Here is a 17,613-nt window from a genome sequence, read left to right on the forward strand (position 1 = left end):
GCGACCACCTGCCCCCTGCCAGTGCCCACCTGCCCCCTGCAGTGCCATCCTGAGTAAAACTAAGTGCCCCCCGTCAGTGCCACCCGCAGTGCCACCCACAGTGCCCACAATCTGCCTCAAAGGTGCTGCACCCCAGTGCCGCCCATCAGTGCCCAGCAGTGCCGCCCATCAGTGCCCATCAGTCCCATCTATCAGTGGTGCCTTATCTGTGCCTATTAGTGCCGCCTTAACTATGCCTATCAGTGCCCACCAATGCAGCCCATCAGTGCCCACCAATGCAGCCCATCAGTGCTCCCCAATGCAGCCTATCAGTGCCGCCTAATCAGCGCACTTCAATGAAGGAGAAAAATGACCCGTTTGCAAAATTTTATAACAAACTATTAAAACATGATTTTTTTTTTTTTTTGCATCTTTTTTTTGTTTGTTTAGCAAAAAATAAAACTCCGAGCTGTAACTAAATACCACCAAAAGAAAGCTCTATTTGTGGGAAAAAAATGATAAAAATTTCATTTGGGTACAGTGTTGTATGCCCGCGCAATTTGTCATTCAAAGTGCATCAGCGCTGAAAGCTGAAAATTGGTCTGGGACTGAGGGGGGTTTAAGTGCCCAGTAAGCAAGTGGTTAAAACTTTTTTTTTTTTCTGCATCGATTTGCTGCTACAGTTTGCCAGCCCAGAAATATGTGGGAGACTCCGGAGTCAGTTGGCGGGCTGCCATGTTTAGTGTGTGTGTTTTTGAGTTGTACAATGCCCATAACTTTTCAGAATCTCTTGTCAGACCTCCATAATGTGTTTTGGTTGCACTTGGTGGTTGAATACAGGTTAATATTATTATTATTATTATTATTCCATATTTGGCCTTCTGTGTAAACAGCAGGACAAGCCTCTGAAAGCCATCTGGCTAGGTGGAGATGGTAAGATACCACTACCACCCAAGCCACCCCTCCCCCTGTGGTTAATGACTGGACCTGTTGCCAGTTGACAAGAGATGGCACAGGAGATCAGGAAAGGAAAATCCCAGTGAGGGATGGTGAGCACATCCTAATGCCCAAATCACACATTGCCCTTCAGTTGGCCATCAGATGAGATAAGCTGAGACTGTTTTTAGCCAGTCTGAAATTTTGAAACTATTTGGGCAGTATAGTTTGCCTGTGGTTTGTCTGTTTTCTTCTCTCTCATGTGACGTGTGCCACGTCTTAAAGTCTGTGACAATGCTTTTGGATAGTTTTGTGACTACACGTTTGTGTGTTTTAGGCAAAAAAAAAAAACACATGCTGCGTCTCTAGTTGTGTTTTGACCATGACCAGCACAACATTTTATTAGTAGGCTGTGTACAGTTCCCGCAGAGCTTGTATCGGGGACAATGACATTTCTAGACAGCAGAGAGCTGGCCAGTGTCTAATCCCTGGTGTGCTGGTTATCCATAGGTGGAACAGTGGATCTGTAGGCTACACCCACCTTTTTATGTAAGAGATTGGAGGGTATGTGGATACAGGCTAAACAGAATGGACTGGGAGGGCAGTTTGTTTCTATGGTTACTGACTGAAATCGCTGTGGGAAATCTATCCATTCAACCCCCAGCTCCTGGCTTTCCCTGGTGTGAAGCAGTCTTCATGCATAGCTCCTCAGTGTTCACCCCTCCTCCTCCTAACACTCGGCTAAGCATTACGTGCTACAAGTCTTCGTCCCTCACCATGCATCGCTGCTCTACAAAAGCTGCTTTTAATAAGTCCTCCTCAGAGCTCAATGTATTATGAGAAAAGGGGGCTTTTTAGTTTATGAAATTAGGGATGTGTGTGCTATATTTCAATGTCCTCAAAAGCTCAGTGCACATTTACAGAACCGAACAAGGATTGCTAAATTTTAGGTACAAACCTATATGCAGAAGAATGGAAGACCTTGGTTTAACGTCAAATGTTGTTCTAAGTTGGACCTATTCAGATATGAAGCATATTTGAATGCTTTGTAAAGTTTTACAGCCCAAATGTGTGTTTTTTAGTATTTGGACACGTTTCTGTATTGGCTGAGAAGTGTGTGTGTGTGTGTGTGTGTGTGTGTGTGTGTGTGTGTGTGTGTGTGTGTGTGTGTGTGTGTGTGTGTGACTTATGATGAAGGGTATAGGAACGTAAGGGCTTCAGGTTAAACACTGCTGTCATCTGACCTTCTGGCATGCTGAGTAATGTAGCTGTCTGCTGTAAGGAAGTTCAGATTTTGGACTGGGTGTGGTACAATACCTGATATGCCTTTGGTATCCTACCCCAGGCAGAGAGTGCCTGTTGAGACATAATCAGTTGTGTAGTCTAAAGCCTAGTACACACGATCAGAATATCGTATAAAAATATCACTTTCAAAGTGATCATATGATAATCTGATCGTTTGGATAACTTTGGACGAAAAGCTGTGTACTAAGGGACAAATGCAAAAAAAAGGTCTAAATACGAGTTTCGTTTTTAATCGTTCAGTGTATGTATGTATGTATACACAATGTGTGTGTGTGTGTGTGTGTGTATACGTGCATACACACACACACCATCTCTATCCGAATTTTTATTGTCATATGAAAATTTTTGTAGTTTAGTAACCTTTTTGATGGAGACTAGCATGCAAAAAATAGGCGATCATTCATCTGATCTCATAGTGTGTACTAGGCTTGGGCCCCCTTTCACATGGGACGGATCAGTAATGATCCGCCCTGTGATGATCAACTTGCTCAGCGGGGATCGCTCCGTTGTCCCCGCTGAGCCGGCGGCAGACAGGTCGGTCTCTGCACACTGTGCAGGGACCGCCCTGTCAGCTCTCCTCTATGGGGGAATCGTATGAGCACGGACCGTTTATCCGATCCGCTCTGCAGACAGATAGAAAAATAGGATTTTCTTCCGTCTGCCGCCGGCTCAGCGTCCCGTGTGAAAGGGGCCTTAAGCATACATGCACCATCTTTTCTGTATACTTGTGTAAATATTTAGCTGAGAATGTGTTCAACTAAGTAGGGTCAGTTTTTACTCGGGTGAAACTGAGAGCCCTGTCCTTTTTTGACTGTATTTGTATACTGTGCACTGAAATTGTCTGTATCTAGCCACCATCTCTAGCGGAACATTTGATACCTTCAGAGCAAAGGAGCCATTTAATGTTTCTCCTTTTTCCCTTTTTTTTTTTTTTATTTTTTTTTTTTTCTTCAAGTTTTATTATCAAAAAAAGTTAGGTAGAAGCAGTACATTGCCAAACGGGCATACCCTGGCATGAAACATGCCGTTGAAATAGAATACAACAAATACAGGTATGAGTACATATCAGGGAAGATTGTCAGTTTCCTATCCAGATGCATGACCTCTGAAAAAAGAGAGGCAATCGCAACGAAAAAATAAAAATAAAAAATTAAGAACCATAAAGGAAAGCAAAAACAGTAGGTATAATAAGAAATTGTATCAAGCGCTTGCTGTAGGCAATAACTGAGTGGGGTAGAAGAAAAAAAAGGGGAGATGAGTTGGTGCATAAGTTGTTCTTGGGTAATGTAGAGTACCCCAGAGTTTAGTCTCAAGTTGCATACATACAATTGCAGAGAAACAACAAAGGAGGTAGCCGGGGTTGGTCAATTCAGTGGGCTGCTCCTTGGGTCTGCCACCCACGTCTCCCAGGCTGTATGGAACTTTCGAGTTTTCTGGTTCGCTTTAGCGAAGGCATATTCTAATTGAAAGTGAGCGTTCAGCAGTACCGGAGCTTCTTTCAAGGATGGTGGCTGTATGGATTTCCATTTTCTTGCAATAGCTAGCTGGGCAGCGATAAGGATATGGGTCAGAAGGGTGTGCAGTTGGTACGGCCAAGAGAACAGACACTCCTAGTAATAAGTCAATGGGTGAAAGTGGGATGGAAATTATACAGACCTGAAGTATTAGGGCTTTTATTTTTTTCCAGTATGGCTTTATCTGAGGGCAACCCCACCAAATATGGAACAGGGTGCCTCTATCCCTGCACCCTCTCCAGCAGTTAGATGAGGAGGAAGGGAGGATTTTAGCGAGTCTGGTCAGGGTGTAATACCAGCCGTAGTAAAGTTTCATGAGTGATTCCCAATGTGAGAAGCAACGGGAGAATCGTGCAGGAGCACTTAGGGCTTTCTGCCACGTTTCTGGTTGTACGGGTTGTTGCGCTCTGGATGACTAGTAGTCGCTGGGTGTGGGAACCACTTCAGGGTCTGGTGAGGTAAGTATTCTATAAATGAGTGAGATACCTCCTGATTTTTGTCGCCAAATAACTTTATTAAGGGGTCCATCAGGGAGTTTGTGGTGGAGAGAGGTTTGCCAGGATAGATCTTATCCGGAGATAGAGGAAAAACTTTGTTGAAGGAATATGAAATTGGTGTTGTATTTGGGAGAAGGATAAGAGAGTTGTGGAGGAAAATAAGGCACCTACGTTGGTTATACCCGATTTTACCCATTTCTCTATGGGAAGATCAGGGGAAAAAATTTGAAGGGTTTCGAGGGGGACCAGCGGAAGGACTGTTGGAGAGATCTCTTTGGTGCTTTGAAAGTATGCCTGCCATACCCTGAGGGAGCCATTAATTGAGTCCAGTGGGTAACGTGGGGGTTTAAAATGAACCAACATCGCTGTCAGGATTTTAATTGGTTCAAGTGCTAAAGTGGTGAGTTCTATCTGTTTCCAAGTAGGTTGTAGTTCCGAAGACCACCAGGCTTTGAGTTGGTCTAGTAACGTGGCTCGGTAATATGCTTTGATGTCTGGGGCACTTAGTCCACCAGAGCGTGTGGGGGTTAGGAGTGTGTTCATTTTAATCCTGGGGTGTTTGTGCTGCCAGATGAAAGCATTAACTTTCCCTTGGAGTTTTTTGAGTTGGGCTTGAAGGAGTGGCAGGGAACGTTTCTCCTTTTTTAAGGGTAAGGGATCTGGGCATAGATTTTATAGTTTGGCACTTATTAGGCCTCTTTGTCACCTTGGGTGACCTTCCTTCCTGTGCCAGTTGTTTGGGGAGAAGTTTGAAATTTACCCAATGAGGGCACAACAATAAAGTTGGCATTGTCCTCAACACTTCCAAAACCATTTCCTTGCACTTAGGGCTGAGGGTCTTGGAGCTTATGTGCACTACAGCTTCAAAACATGAGTTTAAGAGCTTTTGGCTTTTTTTTTTTTTTTTTTTTTTTTTTTTTTGCCGCAGTGCCTAAACTCAATTCCATGAAAGCCTATGTGTCCATGTAAACATAGGCTTTTACAAGAGTTTAGAAGTTGCTGCGGTTAGGGGAGGTTCAACCTCCCTCTCCTGAAAATGGAAGAATCGCATTCAGGATAGTAACGTTTCCCTGGGCTGATGGTCAACCTTGTCTGTGTACATGGAGCCTAAAATGTTTCACTGCTAGACCACACTCATTGCAGCTGATTGTTAGCCTGCCAAAAGGCACTGGCAGCATACAAAATCATGGTGCACGTGCAAGGTTTTGTTCCCATTTTTCATCCTAATTTGGGTTTCTCTTGCCTCCTAAGTACCCCTTCTCTCTCTCGCACACACTTTTTATTTTTTTTTATTTTAAGTCCATGTAGAACAAGTCAGAAACCCTAATAAGTACATTTTATGTGTAAGAACATAAAGAAAACGAGAGCAAAATGGCAGTGTAAACCGGGGGGGACTAGATGGTCATAGCACACACAGTCAGCAGTAAATCTCGAAGTCATGTTTAGTAATCAGCACTTTTTATTTTATACCATTCTGTCCACGGGTTCCAATGAGAACACGTTATTTAGTACTTATCCTGTGTTGAGGCAAACATTATCTCGTAGGTGGCGTGTGTATTGGTCATCTTAACAACTTCACTTAAAGAGGGTGTAGCATGATCCCTCCAATGTCTCACTATTGATAGTCTAGCGCTTAGTAGAAGGTGGGTCACTATGACTCTTGAAGCTGCCGGGATGGACTCTACTGAGGGATAAAATGGCCAAACCTGTAGACGGTGGGATATGTATTCCTAGGATTTGTGATCTTACTCTAAAGATTAAGGGGGGGAATAATTTCTCTTTTTAATCTGTACCAGGCTTAACTATGATGTTAGTACAGCGATCTCCCCTACTGAGTTATTGTGTTCTGTCTGCCAGGAGGACATTGGCTGAGAGTGCTGTTTGGATGCAGATCGGCAGACCTTTTTCGGTCATGCCCCTTTGACAGAAGCCGGACCAGCTGCTGCACACATGGGCTGAATGCCGGTCAGATTCTATTGAACTGGCCAATACTGCCCCCCCCCCCCCCTTTGGCCCGTGTATGGGCCTTAGTCTGACAGTGATATGCAAAGTACGAGACTGCATGACTAATGGTATACTGCTAAAAATGTTCTTTGTTACCTTTTGGATTAACCGTTTCTGTACAGAGCTGATAAAATGTCTACACTGTGTTCATTGTTGGGGTATTTTTTTTTTTTTTTTTTTTTTTTTTTTTGGGCAATTGTGTAGGACAAAAAGGGAAAGCAAGATCTTTAGAATGTGATAGTGTTGTGGGAGTAAATTCTTTGTGCAGTGCTGAATATTGCACTGTGAGAGAACTATGGCCTTTTGTTCTGTAAAGGTCAGGTTGTAACATGCTATAATTTTTTTTTTTTTTTTTTTTTTTTTTTTATCCACTAATTTAAACGATGCAAATTCTCTTTTAAAATGTTTTGGGTGTTTTTATTTTTTTTTATATTTGTTTTATTGACTACCTCCTGACAGTCTGGCCCCAATGTTTGTCTGCTAGAAGTAATGCAGCTTGTGAAGTTGAGAGGTTACGTTACAACTTTATTTCCAAACCATTCTGGAATAAGTATACAGAATCCAAAAATCGCTTTTTATTATTATTATTATATTTATTTATTTATTTATTTTTTGGTTTGACATAGCCAGGAAAGTGGTTATAGGCAATTTCAACTCTTACAGAGAAAGAGGCGAGATTTTTATTTTTATTTTTTTTTAACTCTTGGTGGCAAATATTTAAAGAGTTTAATATTTAAAGCAGTAGAAGTAGAAAATTTACATTTTAAAGCGACTCTTGCACTAAAATATAAGGTTTGCTTATGTCGTCCCCCTCCCCCCCCCCCCCCCTTAAAGCAGTAGTAAACTGGAAAAAAAAATCTCTCTGCAAATGTCATAATGTGCTAGTAAGCATCGCATACTAGCACATTATGAAAGAGCTGTCTGAAAACTAAGACCTCTAGTGGCACGCTGTTACTGCTGATAGGGTTTCCATCTTCATCTGCTCTTCTTTATGGGTTTGCGGGCTGCCACCATCTGGCAGAGCTGGAATGACGTCACTCCTGTGCGTTGCTCTCTATGGACGGTATGCTGGCTATTGAGAGCGCAGTGCGCCTACATCAGTGCTCCTAAAGTAACTCTCCTAAAAGGTGCACAGTTTGAAGAAAACACTCCGGAACAGTGCAAGAGCAACTTCTTGCGAGTTTGGGAATTCTCTGCTCAGGATCTCTCTGGAAGGACTCCAATGTCACCATTTTTTTTTTTTTTTTTAATTTGCTCTCCAATAGTGATAACTGTGGACATGCTTTCAGGATGGTGTGGGGGGGGGGGGGTGCATTTACAAACCTCCATGAAGCCTAACTGGAAAACTTCCAGGACGTTGCTAAGCAAGGTCTAGTTATTACTGCTCACCTCCACCATCACCGGCGGGAGCTCTCAAATGCTGAGCTCAGAACTACTGCATCGGGGAGAGAAAGCATGGGGGTGGGGGGGGTGGGGGGGTGGTTGAATAGAAGCGAGGGCTCACTCCTGTGGAGGTGAGCAGTAATGACTAGGCCTTGCTTGGCAACAATCTGGGAGTTTTCCAGCCAGGCTTCATGAGGTTTGTAAATGGCTTAAATGTGTAGCAAGATCATTATTCATCTTTAGGCTGACCATACAGTGAGGGGAAAGATATTTGATCCTCCTGCTGATTTTGTACATTTGTCCACTGACAAAGATCGGCCTATAATTTTAATGGTAGGTTTATTTGAACGGTGAGAGAGAACAAAAATCCCAGAAAAATGCATTTCAAAAAGTTATAAATTGATTTGCATTTTAATTAGCGATATATGGAATCAAATACTTATCAATTGGCAAGATTTCTGGCTCCCAGGGGTCTTTTTTTATACAGGCAACAAGCTGAGATTAGGTGCACCTCCCTTTTTTAAAAGTGCTCCTAATCTCTCAGCTCGTTACTTGTATAGAAGATACCTGTTCACAGAAACAATCTTCAGATTCAAATCTTTCCACCGTGGCCAAGACCAAAGAGCTGTCCAAGGATGTCGTGGACAAGATTTGGACCTATACAAGGCTGGAATGGGCTACAAGACCATCGCCAAGCAGCTTGGTGAGAGGGTGGCAACAGTTGGTGCAATTATTCGGCAAATGGAAGAAACGCATAACTGTCACGCTCCCTCGGTCTGGGGCTCCATGCAAGAGTTCATCTCATGGAGTTGGAATGATCATGAGACTGGTGAGGAATCGGCCCAGAACTACACGGGAGAATCTTGTCAATGATCTCAAGGCAGCTGGGGCCATAGTCGCCAAGAAAACAATTGGTAACTCACTACGCCGTGAAGGACTAAAATCCTGCAGCGTCCGCAAGTTCCCCCTGCTCAAGAGAGCACATACAGGCCTGTCTGTTTTCTAACGAATATCTGAATGATTTAGAGAACTGGGTTGAGTGTTTGTGGTCAGATGAGACCAAAATAAGCTCTTTGGCATCAACTCAACTCGCCGTGTTTGGAGGAGGAATGCTGCTTATGAACCCAGAAACGCCTTCCCCCACCGTCCAACACTGAGGTGGAAACATTATGCTTTGGGGGCCTTTTCCTGCTAAGGGGACAGGGCAACTTCACTGTATAAAAGACGATGGCCGGGCCATGTATCAAATCTTGGGTGAAGAACCTTCTTCCCTCAGCCAGGGCATTGACAATGGGTTGTGGATGGGTATACCAGCATGACAATAACCCAAGCCACACGGCCAAGGCAATAAAGCAGTGGCTCAAGAAGAAGCACATTAAGGTCCTGGAGTGGCCTTGCTAGTCTTCAGACCTTAATCCCATAGAAAATATGTGGAGGGAGCTGAAGGTTCCAGTTGCCAAAGGTCAGCTTCAAATCCTTGCTGAGATGTGTGCAATCCTGGTGGCCAATTAAAAGAAACATCTGACCTCTGCCAACAAGGGTTTTGCCACCAAGTACCAAGTCATGTTTTGCAAAGGAGTCAAATACGTATTTCAAGCATTTTAAAATGCAAATCAATTTTATAACTTTATCTCCTCCCCTTCTTTTTTTTTTTTTTTTTTTTTTATGCATTATTGTGGGGGTGTTTTTTGTTCTGTCTTGCTGGTCAAATAAACCTACCATTTTTCTTTTGTCAATGGGCAAACGTACAAAACCGGCAGGGGATCAGGCATGTTGGAAATGCCGTCTTAAACTATTTTCTAATCGATGATGGGAGAATTGTGCGAGAAATATAATTGAAAGAAATGCGCATGAGTACAAGACTAAAGATCTTCTGAAAGAAAAGCTCCCCAGCCATATTAATTTTGTAGCAACATGAAGTGAAATTTGAAGGCTTGGTTGGTCGAATTTAGAAATCAATGGTGGTACCATCAGATTACAATGCGTGACGTTTCTAATTTTTGAAAGAAAATTCTTTCAAGATTTGACCCATGTATGACCGGCACTAGTCAGAGCTGGATGTGTTTTGTAGATGATGGGGAGGAAAAAAAAACAAAAAAAAAAAACACTCCTTGCCTGCATTTTTTGTGTGTGTGGTTTTTGGGGTGGGGTGTTTTTTTTTTTTTTTTTTTTTAAATTTATCCCCCCCATACATATATTCCTGTATAACGAGGATATCTGAATAGCAAGAGCAACTGATAGCATTTTTAAACCTTTTTGACACCCTTTGTGGTGTTTTTTTGTTTTTAGAAGTACGCTTTGTTCCATTTTAAGATCTTTAATTTTGAAATGTATATTTTGAATGTGTTTTTGTAACTGAGGAGAATCTAAAATTTTAGGCTTGAGTTTCATTTATTTTATTTTTTTGTAGTTTTCAGATAGTTGTGTATTCTAACCTGTTGTGTGTTTTTTGTTTTTTCCTTAGTTACTAGGAGCTTCTTTCCTGGCTATTGGATTGTGGGCATGGGCAGAGAAGGCAAGTACTAGTCTATTTTTAATTCATAAAGTTATAGTAAGGTGAACTTGTAAACCGGGAATATCCCACGAGAGCTGAAGTTTAGAAGTTCCTCTGACCCAGTCTAGACATTACAATTTTTGTCCTTGTCAAAGTAGCTCAAATCCTTAAGCTTGGCTACCTTTATTGTCTTGTGAATGCCCATTCTAGTGTATGTATGAAAGAACTGCAGCCAATTAAGATTGGCGGAAGACTAGTTTATCTATTTGCAGTTATATATATACACACACACACACTTTATTCAATTTATTCTACTGTGATTGCAGTTGGAGATTTACTAAAACTGGAGAGTGCAAAATCTGGTGCAGCTGTGCATAGTAGCCAATTGGTTTCTAACTTCAGCTTGTTTAAACTTTGTGTACATTTTAATCAATAGTTCGATGCCCTGTTTATTTGACCAGTTCTGACTAAAGAATAAAGATTTTAAAGGTCAGTGACGCCATCTCCAAGCATTTTCCAGAAGGGTTTGGTTGTAATCCAATGAATGGCTTTTCACAGATCCCATTCCAAAACTAACAGTAAAGAGACGGACCTGATGTCTTGAATGGAACAAGCATTGCTGTTTTCCATAGATAATGAAATTTTTTCCATGGCCTCTAGTAGTATCCCGGGGACAGGAAACAAACGGCAATCTCTTATTCAAAACACAAAAAAGCAGTCTATCTCTCTAGGATTTTTACTTTAATTTATTTTTTAATTTATTTTTTTTATTTTTTTTCTGCATGTTGGTTCGCTTAAAGTCACTTTACCGTTTCTTGTGTCTTTTGAATGCTTGATTGGTGAGATCCTGGGCCTGCATACCTGCTGTGTGGGTATTATGAAGGGTTCAGACTCCATGTAGGATTTATGCTTTATTCTTAAAACTCCCAGGTAGGCTATCTAGAACCCCATTAAAATATCTATATCTATAGCTCTCTCCACCCCAAATGAGTATCGGCAGTAATTTGTGAGATTTAAAATTTTGACATGTACACTTTTTTTTTTTTTTTTTTTTGGTTTAAGCATTAATATTATGGCTGCTTTGTTCACAGGGAGTCCTCTCCAACATCTCATCCATCACAGACCTGAGTGGATTTGACCCTGTGTGGCTCTTTATGGTCACAGGGGCTGTTATGTTTGTGCTGGGATTTGCAGGCTGCATTGGAGCTCTACGGGAGAACACCTCACTTCTGAAGTTTGTATGTTTATCTCCTAAACCTCCTTGTCTTATTTTTTTATTTTATTTTTTCATGATATTTCTCTTTTTAAGTGCTTGAATAAAGAATTGTCTTAAGCTGTCCATGCGTAGAAGCCATTTCCCCTGGTTCCTGATTCGCTAGGACATAATTTTAACCGTGGATCAGAACAGCACTTGCGTCCAATCTGATGTAGCTACTATTTTGATGTTCTGATAGCTGCTTGTGCTATCTGTCAGAATAGGATCTCTGGCATTGAGCATTCCTCCATCTACCTTGTTTAGCATGAATAGAGAAACCTGTCAGCCTGCAGACTGAATGAAATGGAAGTGTATGGCCAGATTTATACTTTCCATAATACAGCAAGGCTTCTTTCCAGGAACAATTGGTTGGGGAAATGTCTGTCTGGCTTTGCTCGCATGCATTATGCGAAAGGGCAACAGGACCATGTCCTGTGATACTTGCCCGGCAACAGTGCCGTTCTATTAATCCTTTAAGTGAGGACATGTCGGGAGACTTCCCAACGTGCTGTTCAATCTTCCATTGCAATAATGTGTGGCTCGGACTTCCTGAGGTACATCTCAACTTGCTGTGCAAAAACTGTGCTCTAACTGTAAGCAAAGTTTTTAAAGTAGTAATAAACAGCAGTTCATAATTTGTTTCCATCTAACATCATGGAGGAGAAGAGTGTGCTTGCGTGTTCTACTGTTAGTAGTGTTGGTGCAAATTTACTTGATGTCTTCTCTCCTCGGAAGCCGGAACGAAAAGGCTTCATGAGGAGCGACGACATCACTTCCTCTGCTTCTGTTTACATTACAGAAGCAGAGAAGGCATTCCATTCGTCAGGAGCAATCGCAAGGGGGTGGCCATGAATCGGTGGCCTCCCCCTCAGCACGGATTGCTCCTGAAGATGATTCGACAATGAAGATGGTTTGTACCCTCACAGCTCATTAAAACAATGCATGTCTTTGGTGTCTTAAGCTGGTCACCATATACATCCATAATTTTTTATTTTTTATTTTTTTTTTCTTTTCTTCCCTCCATACACACAAGCAAGATGATAAACTGATCAGCAGCTGCATCTGATTGGAGCTGCAAATCAACAGTTTTTCATCATTTCTGTTTGACAGTTGGTCAGATCAACGTCAGGTCAGACAAGGACAGCCACATACTGATAGGAATATTGGTCGGTCTCTGCTGAACTGGATACATTTTGATCTGTCTATGGCCAGCTTTAGAGAAAAGTAAAGAGTAAGAAAATGGGTACATTGTTGCTTATTCTACATTGATGTTCTAAAATGACCTGAGCAGATTTACTGGTATCCCTAGAAAAAAAATTGAAATATCAATATGATTCAATTTTAAACTGTTTTCTATAGTTTGATTTTTGACAAGTACCCACTCCCACCACCTAGGCATTCGGAGCAGAAGTTCTCCTACCTCCCCCCCTCCCCTCCTCAGTCTACTGGGACACATTGCAGGATCATTCACAATGCGCAGCGTTGCTCACTCATGACTGAAGCTGCAAGCTGTCAGAGCTAAGTACCCACAGTTAAATATCATTTGGCTGGCCTTCTCCTATGGGTCACAGGAGTGCAATTTATTTTGCACTCCTGTGACTCATTTTCAGCACAGAGTCGGCTGAAGTCCGCTCTCTACTGATGTCACGGATATCAGTCCAGGCACCGCAGAAGTGCTGGGGGACCGATGCTGCATCCACATAGCTAAGTATAATTAGAGGGGAAGAAAACCATACCACTTTTAAGCTACCAGCGCTGAGGACAGAAGGTGGGAAATGAAACCGGCTGGGGTGAGCACAGTGCTGGATCATGGGACAGGTGAGTGGCTGTTTAAAGTCAGAGGCTACAAGACCTGTAGCTGCTGACTTTTTTTTTTTTTTTTCCTCCCCAATAGGTTTTTATTGGTTTAACTAGAAAGAAACAGTACAAACATTTTATAAGTTCTAGTACAGAATCGTTAATTGCAGTATACCACAAAAATGCAAACCCATTAGTCATTGTTTAGCCATATATTAAACAATCACACAATTCCCTTTCCAAATATTTCATGACTTATTTTTAAAGCATTAATTGCCAATAGGCGCTCAAATGTGTAGTTTTGGTCAACCATGTCTGCACAAGGGAGATAAGAGAGGGGGGAGAAGCTTGCCAGTCTTTGGGGTATAGCACCATCTATTGGTGATTTTCAGTGTTTGATGTGGTTAATACAATGGGTTGCTTTAAGAATCGCTCTGAGCAGTTTGCCATTGAGAAGGTGAGAGGAGTATGGAGATCATTCTCCTATAATGACATGGCCCTAGATTTATTGAAGGTAAGTTTGTCTTGGAGAATGGAATAAAATAGAGAAATGCCTCTTATATTGGGCTCATTATAGAAGCTCCAGGCTTTGCAATGGAGGTTAAGCTTAGGATTTGGGTATTTAGCTAATAGGTGGAGGATTCTAAAATGTGTGTGTGTGTGTGTGTGTGTGTGTGTGTGTTTGTGTTTTGTTTTTTTTATATTTCACAAGCATATAGGGGGAGTCTCCATGAAGGAGATCTGATACTTTGGAAATACCATAGTGATGCAAGGAGGTAGTGGAGAGTGAGGGGATCAAAGTCTCAAAGATATCGATTGGGAATGATGGTTGAATAGGTTCACTGTGTTCTAGTTTGGGGGGCGTTGAGGTACCTCCGGGCCAGCATCGATGCTTGCCTTGGCAAGGATAAGGATGTAAGATCTTGTTCCCACCAGCTGTCGCTCAAAAGGAGCAAGTAAAGGTCGATTCCATCTCTAGCCACAATAGGCCATCCTTTGCTGGGAACCAGTGTTTTATCTGGTCCGAGCTACCCGGCCAGTAGTAATCATTTAGGCTGGGTTCACACTGCTGCAGCTAGGAGACCCGGATGTGATTCACAATGCACTGCAGTGCAAATCACATCCGATCTCTGTGCGATGCGAGTTCAGCCATACAGATAGTATGGCTGAATTCGCATCGCACAGGACCCTTTTTTTTTTTGGTCCGCAGCAGAATCGGATTGCATGGGTGTTCACACCATGCGATCCAATTCCTGTCCGAGTTTGCAGATCGCACTGCGATATGCGAACTGATCTGGGGGCGTCATTAACATTTCACTGACACTCCCAGCAGTTCGCATTGGGCAGTGTGAACTGCCGCCGGGAGGCATGCGATGCGGGAACCCGCCGCGGATTTGCGGCGTTCCTGCATCGCTGTAGTGTGAACCCAGCCTTAAGGTCTGGAAGACCTGCTCTGCCTATGGATTTATGTTTAATCAGACAGGAGTATGGACATCTGACCCTTTATCCTTGTCCCTAGAAATGTCCTGATACCAGACAGGGATGTAAAGTATTTGTGATGGGTGTGGGTAAAGGCATAAAGATGTATAAGATTTGGGGGAGTGTTCATCTTCAGAGCTACCAATCTGCCGTACCAAGACCATTCATATTGTGCCATGCGTTTGAGCTCTTTCTCTATCCTAGAAATTGGGGGTTTGTCACTGGTGGGGCCAAGGATTTTGATGTGGCTGTGAGGGTGATGCCCAGATGCTGGATCCCCTCAGAGCTCCACGTGAATGGATACTGAGATTGTGGGCTAGTTCTTGTAGCTTCTTTGACACCCAAATCCAGGATCAGATTTTGTGGCATTCGCCTTGTAGTATATGTGACTGAACTCTGTTAAGATTTGGAATGCCTGAGGAAGGGAGCGGTCGGGGTTACTCAAGAGGAGAATAATCTCATCCGCAAAGATTAATTTTGTGAGTGGAGTCTTGACATCTGTAACCTGTAATAAGTGGGTTTGAGAGTATGGCTTCGGCTAGCGGCTCAATTATTTGAAGATCGTCTGACAGTGGACATCCCTGTCGGGTACCATTGTATGTACCAAAGGATTTGGACAATAAGCCAGAGGCATTAACTTGTGTGGAAGGATTGTAATATAATGCCAGAATAGCAGACCATATTTGCCCTCCTAAAACCTTTCCAGGGCCATAGACATGTATAACCAGTGCACCCTATTTTAGCCTATTCGCTAGCTATTTCCCCACTTTGTTGGATTCTGCATAGAAGTTGCGTTTAAGGTGCTTTATTGTATTGTTCTGTGAGGTGGGACTGCAATTCCCCTCCTAATTTAGCAAGGAAAGCAGATGTAGAATTTCTGAAAAGATTGGTTAGTGAGGTTTTATTGTTTCTTAGCCCTGGAGCTTTGCTGGATACATATGCCTCGTATAAAGGCTTTATGTGCATAGGACATAAGGGTCTGAAACGCTTTCATTTAAAGGCGAAACTCCTACAGATTCTGAAAGATAACCATAGTGAGGTGTCCTTATCCTGCAAAATTTTAACGTTACCGCACCATGTAGAAGACCTGTGGGGGGTGTCCTGCTCTTCTATCTTCACTGTAATTGCAGCATGGTGACCATGCTATAAGATGGCTGCAATTGCCTGAAGCTTTAGCTGGACCACCAGGGTAGTCCTGTGATAGCTTCCCTCAAAAGCCATGCATGACCTACATTTTAATTTTTTTTTTTTTAATGTAGTGTATTTGTATAGATTTGATTGTAAAAGCTGTAACCCATCTCCACTTCAGACTGTCCTCTTGCACCTGTATATTGTGGAAGTGTAAGACCTCTGTCCGTATGTTAAAAAATGTTGTAAGGACTCTTTGCTATATAAGCTGCTGTACCAACAGAAACTGACAGGACCTCATTCCACCCCTGCTTCCATTAGTGGGGACAAAGCAAAGGGGGGGGAAATCTAGTATAGTGGAAGGTATAGAACCTCTGTCAAGATTATAAGGCCCTATTCACACCTAGGGGTTGATTTTTACTATAACTGGAAGGTGCAAAATCTGGTGCCGCTGTGCATGGTAGCCAATCGGCTTCTAACTTCAGCTTGTTGAATTATGCTTTGAATAAAACCTAGAAGCTGATTGGTTTCTATGCAGAGCTGCACCAGACTTTGCACGCTCCAGTTTTAGTAAATCAACCCCCTGGTGTTTCTAAAACATATGTTGGCTTTTTTTTTTTTTTTTTTTTTTTTTTTTTTTTTTTTTGCTTTTTACATTGGTGACCTTTTTTTGAATTTACAATATCACAGCAAAAACACGCTCAGGTGTGAATGCAGCCTAACTCCTTCCTATTTCTCTCCTTTAAACAAACCTTACAGTTCATCAGTGTTGGGCCCAAAAATAAAATGTTTTTTCAACTGTAAAACTGTTTTTACAACCTGTAAAAGAATATTCAGTAAAAGCTGTTTGTTTAGAAGTTGTAAAAATGCCAACAGCTGACAACAAGAATTGGAAAAGGAAGCCAATAAAGGCAGAAAACGCATGCAATCAAGTCTACATTTGTTTTGAAGCCTACACAAGAACTAACCTAAGAAAAAATGAACAGAGGAAATGACGGCCTTGTATGCATTGTACATCTGGTGCACATGTTTTTGGTGTTTTACACAAGGGGCCTTCAACAGGGTCACAACATGCATATCTTAGCCTGGAACTAGAGGAGATCCAATTGTGTGTTCCATAATGTTGATCAGACCGAAATCCGATTGTGCTTCTAATTTCCTTTTTTAATGCACTGAAATTGCAACCGGCCCTGCCCAAGTCACCTGGCTCAATGACCACAGCCTCAAATGCCTCTTCCTTTCCTCTTCTCCATAATAAAGGGTAAGATATTATATAGTCCGGCAGAGGAGAACTGGGCAAGCTTGACGACACAAGATTACAATACAGGAGAAACTTTTGTCAGACAAGTCTGGGCTTGTTTTACACTTTTTTTTGTGTTGGCCTGTAAAAAGCTATCTACAGTGCATTATAGACACTATTTTTTAATAATATATTTGCAGCGCGGTTCTCATACTAAAGGGGTTGGGTCCTCCAGACACTGACACCTATATGTAGCGGCCCCACTGGACCTCCAGGCGTGGTGGGTGTAATGCAAGATGAAATGATGGGCACCAGTCACTTTTTGTAAAGACTTATTGTCTTCTTATCCTGCTCCTGGATAGGCTCCAGGCAGCCTAGCAGCCAGGTGTCCCCAGGATAGGCTGCCAGCTTCTGGCCTAGCAACCTGGAACCACATAATACACGTCCACCCAGACGGCCATCCAGGTGGCACAGAACCCCGATCACCTGACTCGTTCCCCCCCCCCGTAGGCTCTCCCAACAGGCCAAGGGACTAAAGAAACCCCTGGGAATTGACTGAGACACCCCATCTATACCTTGCTATGCCCTTGTCACGCTAATGT

General features: G+C 42.4%; 1 protein-coding gene across 1 annotated transcript in view; it reads left to right on the top strand.

The window, feature by feature from the left end:
* TSPAN17 (tetraspanin 17) overlaps positions 1-17,613 on the top strand; it is a 61,698-nt gene that overhangs the window by 22,806 nt on the left and 21,279 nt on the right. Inside the window, exons 2-3 of the mRNA XM_077472418.1 lie at positions 10,083-10,133; positions 11,204-11,350. Coding sequence (XP_077328544.1) covers positions 10,083-10,133; positions 11,204-11,350 — 198 coding nt within the window. The remainder of the gene's footprint in view (positions 1-10,082; positions 10,134-11,203; positions 11,351-17,613) is intronic.

Source organism: Lithobates pipiens, unplaced genomic scaffold (genome assembly GCF_037356315.1).
Source record: "Lithobates pipiens isolate NorthernLeopardFrog02 unplaced genomic scaffold, aLitPip1_a1.2 Scaffold_8, whole genome shotgun sequence".
Classification (NCBI taxonomy): domain Eukaryota; kingdom Metazoa; phylum Chordata; class Amphibia; order Anura; family Ranidae; genus Lithobates; species Lithobates pipiens.